The sequence below is a fragment of the Ips typographus genome, linkage group LG1, assembly GCF_016097725.1.
Source record: "Ips typographus isolate SLU linkage group LG1, UJ_Ityp_2.0, whole genome shotgun sequence".
Lineage (NCBI taxonomy): Eukaryota > Metazoa > Arthropoda > Insecta > Coleoptera > Curculionidae > Ips > Ips typographus.
In genome coordinates this window covers 18,488,810-18,502,876 of record NC_138422.1, presented here as the reverse complement: position 1 = coordinate 18,502,876, position 14,067 = coordinate 18,488,810, and the positions used below count along the sequence as shown (strand labels likewise).

The window sequence follows — 14,067 nt, the reverse complement described above, 5'->3', positions numbered from 1 at the left end:
GAAAGTACTTTCCACCCGGTTGAATCTATTGATACTGATGATCTCTGTAACAGCTAGAAGTTCAGATGGGGCCACGAGACAAGTAACATTTGCGTCTTCAACAATCTTCATGTTAAAAACACGCTAAGATATATTTGAGCCCAAAATATTAAAGACACAACAATGACGTTTTCAAAATTGTAAAGACATCACCAGTCACATTAGCGATCAATATTTCAACTGGATATTTTATTAAAAGTTTGCTGAGATTTTGATAAATACGGTTGAAAATAAAATAGTATTTCTGTCTCGAGATAAAGTTTCTCGACAAAAATCAAACAATTTCCACCTAAGTATGTAATATACTAATGGGTGTTTTCTAATCAAAAGTAAATAAACAGACTATTAGACGATATAGGCAGGAAAGCCGGAAAATTATTCAAAGCTAGCTTCAATCCACTGCATATAGCTTCAAAGCTATATGCAGTGGATTGAAGTGCAACAAATTTGCAGAACATTTTTCAATACTCTCTATAAGCATGAAGTTCAGTTTTATTCAAACTGTCTCTTCAGTATTGTTTCGAGAAGAAACGGTCTTTCAATGCCTTTTTCGTTTATCCAATTTAGAAAAGGCATTTCAAAGATACAGTGTGTAGAAAACCAAAAAAATTTACCAAACATTTTTTTGGTTCTTGATTATTTCTTAAGTGCATATATTGTTGATTTTTGTCTGCAAGTAATCCCTTATAATTACGAAAATAAGTTTCATTAAACCAGAAAAGTAAATGTAAATAAATCTATATTTTCACAATGAAAAATTTTAAGCGACCACAAAGCAATTTTCCACAAATCATACGCTTTGTCAACCTTTAAATATTCCAACTTTAAACTTTCAGCTCGCAGTGCAAAATTGAACAGACGCACACATGCCTGAATTCCAAATACGACATTCCTACCGACTTGAACATCCAGCAAATTTAATACTAGAGCAATTCGCGAATTCCGCTCTATTCTTTTGAGCATTTAAAACAGGGAATGAAACCGTTTATTCGATTACATTTTTTTTGTGACGCATTTTTTGAGAGGATCGAATAATACCAAAAGCACCAATGCAAATTACAGATTCTAGAGTTGCCATTATAAACATTACGAATAATTACAACTGTCTTGGACAGATATTTTAGGTTTGACGGAAATAAGTATCCGTTTTGGTAGTGCTTATTAAAGGATAGGGTTAACAATGGAGTAACCCAGATATATTGTTCAGGTTAATGGATTAGTATTAAAGGGATACTAACACTATTCTATAAATTAATAACAGAGATCAATCTTGCTATAAAGGTACTGTCGGATTGGGTCAATGCAAGTGAATTAATGACTTATTATATTGATGCTTCTGTATTAACTGATAATTTAATTGCCAGAAAACAATTTGCATAAACGACTTACCAATTCTTTCGTAAAGCTCCCCACGACCATTAACGCCCACTGACAATAGCCATACTCCAAAAAACCACACATAAATCATTTTGTGATATTCCCACATATTGACACTGATAACAAAGTTAACACCTTTTAATCCAAGAAAATAAATCACTGCTGATTGTTCATTCCAATATAACAACCTACAATAACGTCAACTACCTTATTAATTCTGATCAAAAAACATCGCGCGTATCGCCCCGTATTTTACGTAATATTCACGTATACACGCGGCTCTATCGTTCAAAAGCCTCAGCGCCGTACAGAGCCGAAATAGAGACTAAGTTCAGCCTCACTTCTACCGAGAGTATCTCTATAAGCCGTAAGCAGGGCACAGGCGCTATATCGTTTGCGTTGGCGCTTGTATATTTTCCTCCTAGTGCAGTTTGTCCAAGGTTTTGTGTTGTTATTGCTTTTATCGCCAATTCTTGGAGATTATGCCGGTTTTTACTTTACACGATGGCTTTTGTGAGGCTGGATCGTCTTAAAGTTGCAATTTGTTTGCGAAATTCGATTATTTTGTCGGTCGGTGATGGTAACGCGTTTCATGACTCGGAGAGAGGATTTTTGCTTTCTGGACAGGTTTAAGTAAAAGGTATGACTTAACGTCTTGGAAAGGAAATAAGGAGAATATACAGTAGTATATGTATTTAAAATATGATTATCTATACAGTGCGTTTTTTTTAACGCGCAACATAGGATTTTACGTGTTAAATTTTTAAGCCCATGTTAGACCATTTTATTTTGGAACTGCAAGTCTATAACTTGACGGGTGTGTCTTTAGTACCCTGAAGCTTAAGTAAGTCTACCAATTTGGTCTAAAAAGTGATTAAAAACTGGAAAAAAATCATTTTTTTTCGAAAAGATTTTATCGTTCAATACTCCCTGTATGCATTGTTGTTCCTTGTTGTTTTTATACTGGCAAGGCAGGTAGCAGGTAAAGTGACATATTTTGACTGCATCACGACCCGACATCTTTTGAACGTCAAAAGGGCATTTTATGATTGTTTGGAATACTGTTTGGCTTCAAACGGAGGTCACTTTGAACAATTCACTTATAAAAAAATACTTCTTTTGTTCTTAACTTTCTTGATATAAAGTTAATGATCACCCTGTTTTACTTTCTACGCCAAATTTTACCTGCTACCTGCCGTGCCAGTATCAAAAACAAGAAAGAACAGGGCACAAAACAACAACCAAACAACAATGCATACAGGGAGTATGAAACGATAAAACCTTTTCGAAAAAAGATGATTTTTTGCAAGCTTTTTAACACTTTTTAGGCCGAATTGGTAAACTTACTTAAGCTTCAGGGTACGAAACAGCCACCCGTCAAGTTTTATACTTGTAGTTCCAAAATAACATGGTCTAACATGGGCTTAAAAATTTAACACGTGAAATCCTATGTTGCGCGTTAAAAAAAACGCACTGTATAGCTGGTTTGCTTCATGAAAAAATTACTACAAATGGTAAATTGTGAATGATTTGTGGCTAAATCAACACCTCATTAATAACAATTAGTAATACACAATTTGGTAGAAATGTTATACAGATAGGGGAAGATAGAATTACCATATTTCTTGGTTGTGAGTGAGTCATTAAGTCTCATACACCCTATCCCTAAAATTTTAAACGACACCATCTTGTTGTGTTTCCTTAAGTTAAAGTTTTTTTTGAACCATATTCATAACTGCACTAGAATTTTGTTTCAATTTAAAACAGATTTAAACAAATAGACAAATAAATTTCAAAATCAGATGTACAGGATGGATTTCCTTTTGACTAAACAAGAACATAATCTATTTTCAATCTAATTTCTCACATTCTGAAACGCTTCTCTCGGAATTGATGAATATTCAGTAATAATCCGTTGCAGAAGATTATCCAGTGAAGCTGTTGTGTTTTATATTTAACAGTTTTCAAGTCCCCAGAGAAGTCGAGGGGTGTTAGATCTGGTGATCTCGCCGGCCATTCTATTGGATCTCTTCTTCCAATCAACTAATCTGAAAGTTCCTACCTCCAATAATATTTAACTGATTTTTTATTTTTCTGATATTTTCAAGTAAGTATCGCCATTAAAATTTCCATTAATAAATAAAGACCCAACAATAATATACTGTGTGTGTTCTTTTCTTAAAGCATGGGGATGTCATCACTTTAGTATCTAGAGTTGTATTTATTTACAGAACCCTTAAGAGAAATGATTTTTGGTCGCTAAAATGCATATTTTTAGTCACACTGGTATACCTAGACATTGGCTTAGGTACATTGTAGGATTTATAGCAAAATGTCTTAATACTTCTATTTGTACTGCTTCATCAAGTAGTATCCTAACGCTTTTTTTGTTTGCCATCGACCTTGTTTCTTCAAACATGAAAATCAGTTGTATCACATAAGTATGACGTATTTCTTTCATCACATACTGCAGCAGTCCTTAAAGCACAACAATTTTTATAACCATAAATTAAAAGTTATCTGAATTTATTCAGCCATACTGTAAACTATGACGGATATTTGATTAAAAATAAAACTAAATACTAAATTTGCTTAAAATTATTTTTCTACGACCCCTACAGAAAATAAAACTTTCCTTCCTCATTTGGGAGATAAAAATCTGACTTTTACTCCCAAGGGAGTGAAAGTATTTTCCTTCCTAGGGAGTATAATGCACCAGTAAAAGTGAAATGTGATGTCTCTGACACTTTCTTGACAAATTGACAAACTTTTCCTTGGTTACAACACTTCCTTTTTTATTCAGGTATCCAACATTATTAACAAAGAAGTATTTAACTGCTGATTTTGTTCAAAAAACATAACATTGGTCGTAGAAAAAATTAGATGCTCTACTTTGGAGTAAACTGCTTTTTGCACTTTCAAACTATGTTGATCACTACTTGAAATTGATCGCGGGACTAACAATTGTACTTTTCCCCTTTGGTGCGCAAATAACTATTCAATTTGGCTGTTTTTTGGCTTTTGATGTACCGGGTGGTCAACTAAGAGTGCGAGGTGGATTCAGAAAAGTATCCATCGTAAAAACAGTAAAGACAAAAAAAATAACTCAAAGTGCCAAGAGAAACACATTTATAAAAATTTTGTAATTTTATCATTAACACATACTACGTGAAATCAGTAACAAAATTTAACAAAAATATCAATAATGTTTAAAACTTAAAAGTTTGAAAATTTTATTTCGAAAATTAGATAAAGCTTGTAAAAAACTTCCAATCCGTTTTGGCATAACATTAAATGTTTGCCTGCTACAGCCCTCCAAATATTGAAAATTTCAATGTTTATTAGTAATCAAATATTTTGGGAATCAAGCCTCTTTGGATCATTTTATTTTAGATGCGATTAAAATAAAATGATCCAAAGAGGCTTGATTCCCAAAATAATTGTTCCTAATATATTTCAGTCTAAAATAATTAAGCCCAAACAAAAGTCACCCAATTTAATTTGATCCCCCGTAAAAACGCCCAATATAATTTGACCCAAGATCACCTTCAAATGACCTCAGTTGCTGGATAATAAGTTGTGGCACACTACCGGTTGACAAGGTTTTTTTAAAGACCGATTCTGCTTTGCTGTTTCTATCTTTTTTTTGTCAATATACTGTTGTAGCCTTATCCTTATCTCGTGTGACACAAACAGGACACAGGTATTGGGTGATTTCGTGATGTCATATCCATATAATATCTGTGTAGTGAGTATCGTAAGCTAACTAACCTAACCTAAAGGAAATAAGGAATAAAAAGAATGTAAACATAATAAATGTACTTGTTTTCTCCACTCAACTAGGTAAAACCCAAAACCCCTTAACGTAAACAAATACATCCTTTTACATTTGTGACATTTCATTTGTCTCTGTGGTGCATAGTACATAACCTCTTTTCTATGCTTCTTATTTTGTCAATTTTGTGACGTAAGACATATTACGAACCGGTATTTAAGCTCTTAAAACCACGTGTTAGCATAAAAGAGTCCCAACATTAGTAACCCAATATTTAATCAAGAACATTTGAAGGTGATTTTAGAGCAAATTATTTTAGGAGAATTGTTTTGGGTCGCTTTATATTTAAAAATATAAAAAATTAAAAAAATATAAATATATTTTTTTTTTCTAATTGCATACTACCAGATCCATTTGTTTAACATTCAAATAATGCAAGCGTTAATTCCAGATGATTATCCCAGTAGTTTAATTTGCCGAATTTTACTTGAATAAAATTGACAACGAATCAAGATTTCCTAGAAGTGTATTATGAACAGACAAGGCTTGCTTTACTAGAGTTAGCTTTTTAGTACACACAATAGTCATATTTGAAGCTAAGAATTAATTGACTGGAGTGGAATCATAATTCCTGCCTGCACGGTTAGATGGTCATGTGTATCGGATTTTTCTGGAACAAACTTTTTCACTTGCTTGAAAATATCCCACTTAACATTTGAAGAAATATTGTTTTTCAGCATGATGGTGCACCAGCACACTTTGTTTTACATTGCCAAAATATCTAAGCAAACAATTTTCAAACGGATCAGAAAATGGAACCGATTTTGTGGGCTCCCCGTTCACCAGATATGACTCCACGTGATTTTTGTGTTACATGAGATATCGAAAAAATATTATAAAACACTCAAATATAGCTTAAAACAAAACTGTTCCCTTACAAAATTCCATCGTTTGTTTTTTCATTGTAATAGTGTTTTTAGCATTATGTGTACATTCAGCGTAAAATTACAGAAAATTACTGTCTTGATTAATTTGTCTAAAATGCAGGGCTACTAGAAAAGAAAGGCTTTTTGTATAAGATCAACTCTTCTGTATCGGTATCTGTTTTTTACTTTTACAAAATTACGCGAAAATCTTCTTAAGTTTTTCTTCCGTTCACACGGAAATAACCAATAGTTTCAACATTTTCGTAAACAATACGGCTAAATGCCACAAAAATGGATTTTTTTTCAGCTTCCATCAAACGGTTAATAAATGATTTATTTCTCTAAAACTAATAAATATGGAGCTTTGTGATCCAAGAAAGCGATAAAATGCCCCTTCGTAATAAACCTACAGATTGTTTGATTAGCGTCGAGTTTAAAACGCATTTCAGAAATACAGTTATGTAAATCCCTTAATCAAATTATTAAAACACCTAAGTGCTTAATGTTTCAATAGTACCACTGATTAGAAAAATGTTTTTTTTTTCAAACTTACATACACTAGGACTTAAAGGGTCTAAACAGTTTTTTTAAATTTCTTTGGTTTAGTTGATTATTAATATTTCAATTTAGTAGTAAGTATACATGTAGCAAGAATGCAGTAACTAATAAAAAAAAAACTTTTTATAAAATCATACAAAAAAGTACACTTTTTAGTGCAAAAAATATGTACTTTTTGCACTTGTTGCATAAATAACTATTATTACTCAAAATGCCACTTTTAAATATCGTAATGTTAGTCTAGCTTATATACTACTTTCTATGGTTGTTCTTGTATTTTAAAGATTTTTAAAATTGGAGTTTTCGATGGTATGAAGTTTTTTATATTACGAAGCAATATAGTTTGCTTTAGAATAGGATAACCGACTAACAGAACAATAATTCACTTAACTATATTTAAACTTGAATGATTTATAATTTATAGGAAACGCAAGTCAACAGTCGACACTTCTAAAATGATAACAATTTAACACTTTGCCATCCACAAACTGCTATCCGTATGGTCTTCTTCCTTACAACATGTATAGAGGCCACTTTGCTAATGAAAACAAGAAAAAGTATTATAGGGATATGTGAGCAAATCAACTTTACAATAATATTGGTACAGGTGTTGGTGGCCAACAACAAATTTCAAATTTGGAGTATTTGTTTGTTTATTTTTTTGAAAAATTCATCAAAAGATAGATCTTAAAAAAATTTAAATGAGAATATGTAAACCGTTTTGCCCTATTTCAACCGTTTGCCTGCTACAGCCTTCCAAATAGTGATCCCATGTTTAATAGTCAATATCTCGAAAACCACAACATTTAGAGAGAAACTGATTAGAACAAAAATTGTCTAGATTAAGCAACAGAATCAAGAAATATTATCAGTTAATAGGGCTGTCGAACGAACATCCGTTGTTTCCACTGATTTCATTCAAAATCACGAAAATATTTTAGATATTTTCCTTATGGCCATATTACTCTTGTGAAACCAGAAGATACCCCACAAGAAATGAACAAAGTACAACACGACATAAAATTAACACCTTGAAAAACAAAAACCCAAAGAAAGTAAAAATAGGACTGACCAAAAAACATGATTTGTTAATATAGAAGAGGAATTTCAATAACTATATTAAGGAATCATCAGCCTCATTGGAAGTAATACAACTTAACTCTCTTCCTAGATGCTAACAGAAAATAGGCGAGTGTTTGAAGACCCCAACACAAATCTAGTCCAAATCTAGTTCTACACGGTTTTCCATTGAAACTTTGAGGAACATACCGGAAGAACTATTCAAAATGTAAGACTGAAAAGGTGGTGCTTTGAGAAACTTGTTCAAAAGGTGCATCTAAATATCATAACATAATCCCTATTAATAGGAAAAAGATAAAAAAGTGATCACTATCGGGAAATAATTGTTGCAGGGTCTATTAACAGACTATACGAAAAATACTTAAATACACAGACATAAATGCTGAAGAGCAGGCAGGCTTTACAGATGGAAGATCCATAATAGATCTTTTTTTTTTTCATTTACACATATCCTAGCAAAAGACAATAGCGGACGACTGGAAAAATTCCAATTGTGTTTCTAACAAAATGATGAAAAACATACTAACCTAAAATAATTAAAACTAAAATATTCCTATATGAGGGCACAAGAAATAGAATGAAAGTTAGATTTGGCTTAACTTTGTTTGGCAGGATCCAGCTATCTACCTTTTTCTCTTCCACATATTAGTATGTCCTATATGTTTTTGGGCAGCAACACTGGCTGTCCCAGAAAGCGCATACACGAGTTATAAAAGGCAGAACAATTCATGACGACAAGTCCCGTCCCAAAGTTTCTTCATCTTCTATGCATCCCCTACACTCGCAATCCTCAGCAACACCCATCAGAGACTGATGTCGTCTCAGGTGACAATGACCGGTCAATAAACCTGTCACCGTTCTTAGGTTGCTTCTGTCGAGTCTCAGTAGTTGTTTAGTTTTCAGAGCGTTGGGGCCACTTATGAGTTCCTTGGCCTGTCTCATGCCCAGGGCGTCAACCCAGCGGCTGTAAAATAATTGCCTGGCCAAAGCCACTATGGATCAAGTAGCTATGCTCTTTGAGATCCCAACTAACGCTTTGAGGCTGATGGGCGGCTCTTGCGCGCCCAATCTAGCCAAACGGTCGGATTCCGCATTGCCAGGAACATCAGAAAGTTCTGGCACCCATATGAGGGGGATGCTATTTTCCAACGAGAGTGCCTCGAAGATTGGTTTACATTCCAGCACCAGCCGGGAGCTGATCTCCTCAGCCTTGAGCGCTTGGAAGGCTGCCCTGCTGTCTGAGCAGATATTGACATTTCATCCAATTTGGGGACTACATAACAATTCGAGCCCACAGGACAAAATTGCAAATAATGTCACACCCGTGCAGTAGTTACGGTGCACACCTAGTAGCCAGCATAGTCAGCAAGGTTAGCATAATGAGGTCGCTGACGAACTATGGGGTCTTCCCCAGCGGGAGGTCACTGACTGACCCCTGGGTTAGTCTGGGTACGCCTCTTGTGTAACGCAACGTGGAGCATTAGGTGACCAAGTGCCGCACCCTAGCAAAGGAAATAGTGTGGGCGTGCAGCATGAGTTGCTGTACCTACTTACCTCCCTTTGCTAGTACTACTACGTCTTCACCGGCCCGGTGAATGCCCTCGGACAAAAGTCTAGGGTTCATTCATCCCCACTAAAGCGTTCGCTATCTGCGATATCTGTATGTTTTAGTACAATAAAGCGAGTTATCTATGGACCGAGTATTCTTACCTCTGAGCTACCCCTTAACGTGACAATATTTCTGCCTGGAAGACAGTAGCATGTGTCCCAAAGCTATACCAGTATTCTGACCTGATCCGAGTCAGCGAAGATGCTAGCTCCAGCACTTTTGTTTGGAATCCGTCAGTGATCCAACAGGATCCTTCTTTCATAATTGGTGGTGCCTTATCGCTCCCCCAGTCTTTGCGACCAGAGACAACGACCCTGACATAGCCAGGGGGCTTTAGTAATAGGGACATATGGTCACAGCATTAGAAGTATTGGACACCGCATTTTGTCCTATTATTAGTCAATTATTTAACGCAGCAAAAGTTGCACTTTCCTCCCTAGTGATGCTAATAACTATTGATAGTATATTATGTTACTAGGAGTAGAAAAAGACGATTATTGTGCTGAGCTCCGAAGATTGTCAGACCGAAGCGAAGCTGAGGTCGACAACTGAGCGAAGCACACATTATTGTCCTTATAATGCCCTTGGTATCTTAATCACTATTTTTTATTATAAGAAGTAGAAATTTAGTAAAATATTGTATAAAACACGTGATGTAAACCTGTTTATTCACTCGAACACACAACTTAGACTGATGACTCGCTACGCTCGAGAGCCTAATTGTTCTGTTCGTGAATAAAAAATGGTTTAAGTCACTTGTTCAATAAATAACTATTACAAAACTCGTTATTAAAATCTTAATGTTCTGTTTTATTTTTTACTAAACCATGCATGCATTCAAACACTAATAAACACTTAAAAATTCCATTCTAATTCCAGCTTGATAATGATACTGTATTTTTCTGTGTGGTTTGAGCATAAACGATAAACTCCAGTAAACATAGTTTTGTTGCAATTTTTTTTGCAAACAAAGGATATTCCCACACGATATTTTGGTTATGCACCCCTGCCGGTGCGGCTAAACAGTCTTGCAGTATTAAAGCCTGCAAAGCCATAGTTACCAAGCATAATTACCACAATCTCCTGGAGCTATTAATGGAAATAAAGGGCGCTAATTTGAATATCGAAGCTCGGAACCGAACTAAAATTTAGGGTAGTAATAATCGAGTAAACATTGGAGCATACTATCAAAACTAAGCTAGACCAATATAAAAGTTAATTATTAAAAAGAAAAATATATAAATCATTTGATTTGGCTAAAAGGATGTTGAGAATCTATCTATATAACAAGCCTACATTAACTTAATCTGGCTTTTAGTGAATTTTAGCGATACAATTTTAGCTCCGGAAACAGCTTTAACGCTGAAATATTATCTTAAGTGTACTGTAAATACTTCAACGTATTCACTAGTATTGTGTCGGGATAGAATTAACTTTACTTCCTCAGATAAACGCTTTACATTCTCTTTTCCAGCCACGCTGTTCTCGCTTTTCGCAACTAACTCCAGGCAAAGTTGTCGGTTAATAACTTCGCTGGATTATTTAGGCACTTCTTAATAACTTTGAATTTACACTTGGCCAACTTAAATTCTGTGAAATCCGTATACGTAATTTCAGATGTGTTTGTTTTGTTTCACTGAAGATAATGCGGTCTAGACTAACCAGAAAACTATGATACTTTGCAACAAAACGTTTTGACTTTTTGAAAAAAGCAACATTAAGATCGATTAGGATGAAATATCGTTATATTCGCAAAATATTCTCGAGAGGGGCCTAATGATCCTAAAATTTTAGTTTACAGATCGTCAAGCATTCAGCTTCGTTCCAAACATATATGTAATGCGGTGGCCTTTTTTATTCTTTTAATATATCGCCAGCCAGCTGACTGGGATATATGGTTCTTTCTTTGATTTTTTCCGCGTGGCTACGTCTTTAAAAGGCAGAACACGTTCGGCAAGCAAAAAAAAATATTTTGCCTAAACGGTGTGGCTTCCCCAAGTAAAAATGCGCCTCCGGCTTTTAGGAATTGTGGGAGCATTCGTGGTTTCATTTTTTTTTTGACGTCGAAAGCTTATAAAGAACCGGTTTTTACGTAAACGTGGTGGCTTTATGACTAAAGTTAAATATCTCGGTTTTGTTTAATTGAAGAAATGTAATCTGTTTTGATGGAAATTTAGAAAGCAAAGTACTACAAGAAAAAGTTTCAGATTTTTTAGTTTAAAAAGAAACTTTCCAACATTCTTACAATACTTGTAGGCTCCTCTGTCTACAAGTATTGTTCTAGCGCTGTAGGAACATGAACTATGATATTTCTGCCTAATTTATAGACCGATCTAAATCAAAAGGTCGTCGACAGAATAAAACACGAATACGGGGGTGGAGATAAAAATCTTTTACTGCCTGAAACCTTTACTGCCATCAATCAGCTACCATGATGATATTGATATTGATAGATGGGCTCCCTTCGGAGAAGACACTTAGGCCGTTAGTCGGGCCCATTGTGATCCATCACAAGCTAGTACCCCTTCAGTTCGGTGGCCCTGACCAAGCCGCAAAGCCTCCTTGGCCGGGTACCTTGAATATCTAAGGGGTTGATTACACTCTTACCCCAAAGCTCTTTTCTGATCGTCGCAAGTGTACTGTGTGAGAACGTGTATCGGAGTTTCCTAGTCTTCCAGACACAAGCGACATTCCGGATCCTGTGACATACCCAGAATGTGCATGTGTCTTCTCATCTGATAGTGACCCGTGAGAAGTCCTATCACAGATCTGAGGTCCTTTCTGGATAATTCCATCACGGACTTCGACTTGTTTCTTGGAAAGAAGCCCATGATATATCGCGACTGCCGCATGCCTCCGGCCTCCGCAATATCGGATCTTTGCCAGAAGGTACGGTCCACAATGGCGGATTCGACCGCGCCGGCTAGTCCTCTACAATAGGTTCGGCTCCTACAGGTCTCCCTTTGGAGCCACGAAAGGCTAACCTGTCCGCCTCTTTTTTTCCTGACACCCTGGAGGAGTGCCCTGGAAACCAAGTTGGACGTACATTGGCCGTCCGCGTGAGCGTCAGGGGTGTCTTCCTACACTCCAGCACCAGCGCAGACGTCGTTGAATCAGCTTTTAAGGCACCCATTGCTGCCTTGCTGTCCGTACAGATAAATATATTCTTCCGGCGTAGCGGTGAGTTTAAAATGAACTTTCCCCATCGGCTGATCCTGAAGATCCTGGCTTGGAAGATGGTACAGTGGCAGTCTAGAGGGAATCTAAGCCTCGTCCCCGACGTTGCACCATACTCACCTGCCCCTGCCTCCGTCACGGTTTTTTTGATCCAGACGTCTCCATGCGACGGGAGGATAGAGTTTCGAGAGAATCCCATTCCTCCCTCTCGGGTACTACAAACTTTAGAAGTCGGCTGGACAGAAGCGTCGGAGGAACCCGATCCTGCTTCATCAACAGTTCCGGGAAAAAACTCTGACTTAAATCCACCGCCACTGTACTATACAGGGTGGAAAAGAAGCGCGCGCAACAAAGTGAAATTTTCAAGTAGTCCCCAATTGATCAATAATTGGTTTTGGGTTTATTTTAACTTAAGGAAATGTTGTTTAGGTCAATATCTCGGGACTTTTTTGGCCGTTTCCCAATTAGCATCCTGTGACTCTAGAAATAGCTATGTATCCAAAAAATGCGACATAGCAGGGCTCAATTTCCAATTAAGGCAGTAGCTTTGAACTGGCATTTTAAGTCACGTGTAGGTCCCATATTATGTGATGCATAATTTTTTGTCAACTCCTTTAACCGATAGAACCATACAGGGTGTTTAGAGACAGTTAAAGTGGAAGAACAATTTGTGCTAAGAATTTCAAGTTTCCCTCACTGTCGCTGGACACCCTGTAAGGTCTTACCAAATATGGGGCTCGTCCTGAAAAGTACTCAGATTATGTAACAGATAATTTTGAACATACAACGGTATTTCAATGATAGTTACAACCTGCTAATGGGGCTAAATTCAAGATTGAACAGTGTTTTATCCATTTTCCGGAAAAATCGATATTTCTTCGGTCACATGACGTTAATTAAATAACGCCCAAAAACGTCCCGAGGTAATACCCTAGACAACAAGTTCATACGTAAGAAAAAAGTTAAAATTATTTATTAGTAAAGTGGCTCTAATTTAATACTTTTCTTCTTTTGTGCACGTTTATGTCCCACTTTTATTGTCTTTAGCCACCCTGTATGGTCTTATTGGTCATGGGGTTGCTTCAAAAATTATGTAAAAGATAATCTTGGATCTACACCCAACTAAAATGACACATAATAAGCTGCAGCCATAACTTAATTCGAGCTTGAGCACTGTAATGTCGTCTTTTTTGGATAAATCAATATTTCTTGAGACATGGGACGTTAATGGGGAAACGCCCAAAAACCTCCAGAGATATTGACCTAAATAACACCTAAATTTGCACGCACTTCTTTCACACCCTGTATGAGGCAGTTAGAGTGCATTAAAGCAAAAGTTTTTTACATCAGTAAAGAGCCAATAAACCAAGCTCAATGACGGTCCAAACCGCATTAAAATTTGTTGATTCGTTTCACAATGGCGTAGTTTTAAAAATTACCCAAAAACATCACTGTCCCGGTTGACGTCGCGAGCAGTTTATTTCGTATTGAACGGTATTCTATTCCAAAATTCCAAGGAAAGATTG

The 14,067-nt window shown here is 36.1% G+C and overlaps 1 protein-coding gene across 1 annotated transcript in view; it reads right to left on the bottom strand.

Moving 5' to 3' along the window:
• The window catches only part of LOC145740131 (acid sphingomyelinase-like phosphodiesterase 3b), a 363,835-nt gene extending 362,109 nt beyond the window's left edge, over positions 1-1,726 (bottom strand). Inside the window, exon 1 of the mRNA XM_081995501.1 lies at positions 1,429-1,726. Within this exon, the coding sequence (XP_081851627.1) occupies positions 1,429-1,525 (97 nt within the window). The 5' untranslated portion in view covers positions 1,526-1,726. The remainder of the gene's footprint in view (positions 1-1,428) is intronic.
• Positions 1,727-14,067: the final 12,341 nt, after the last annotated feature.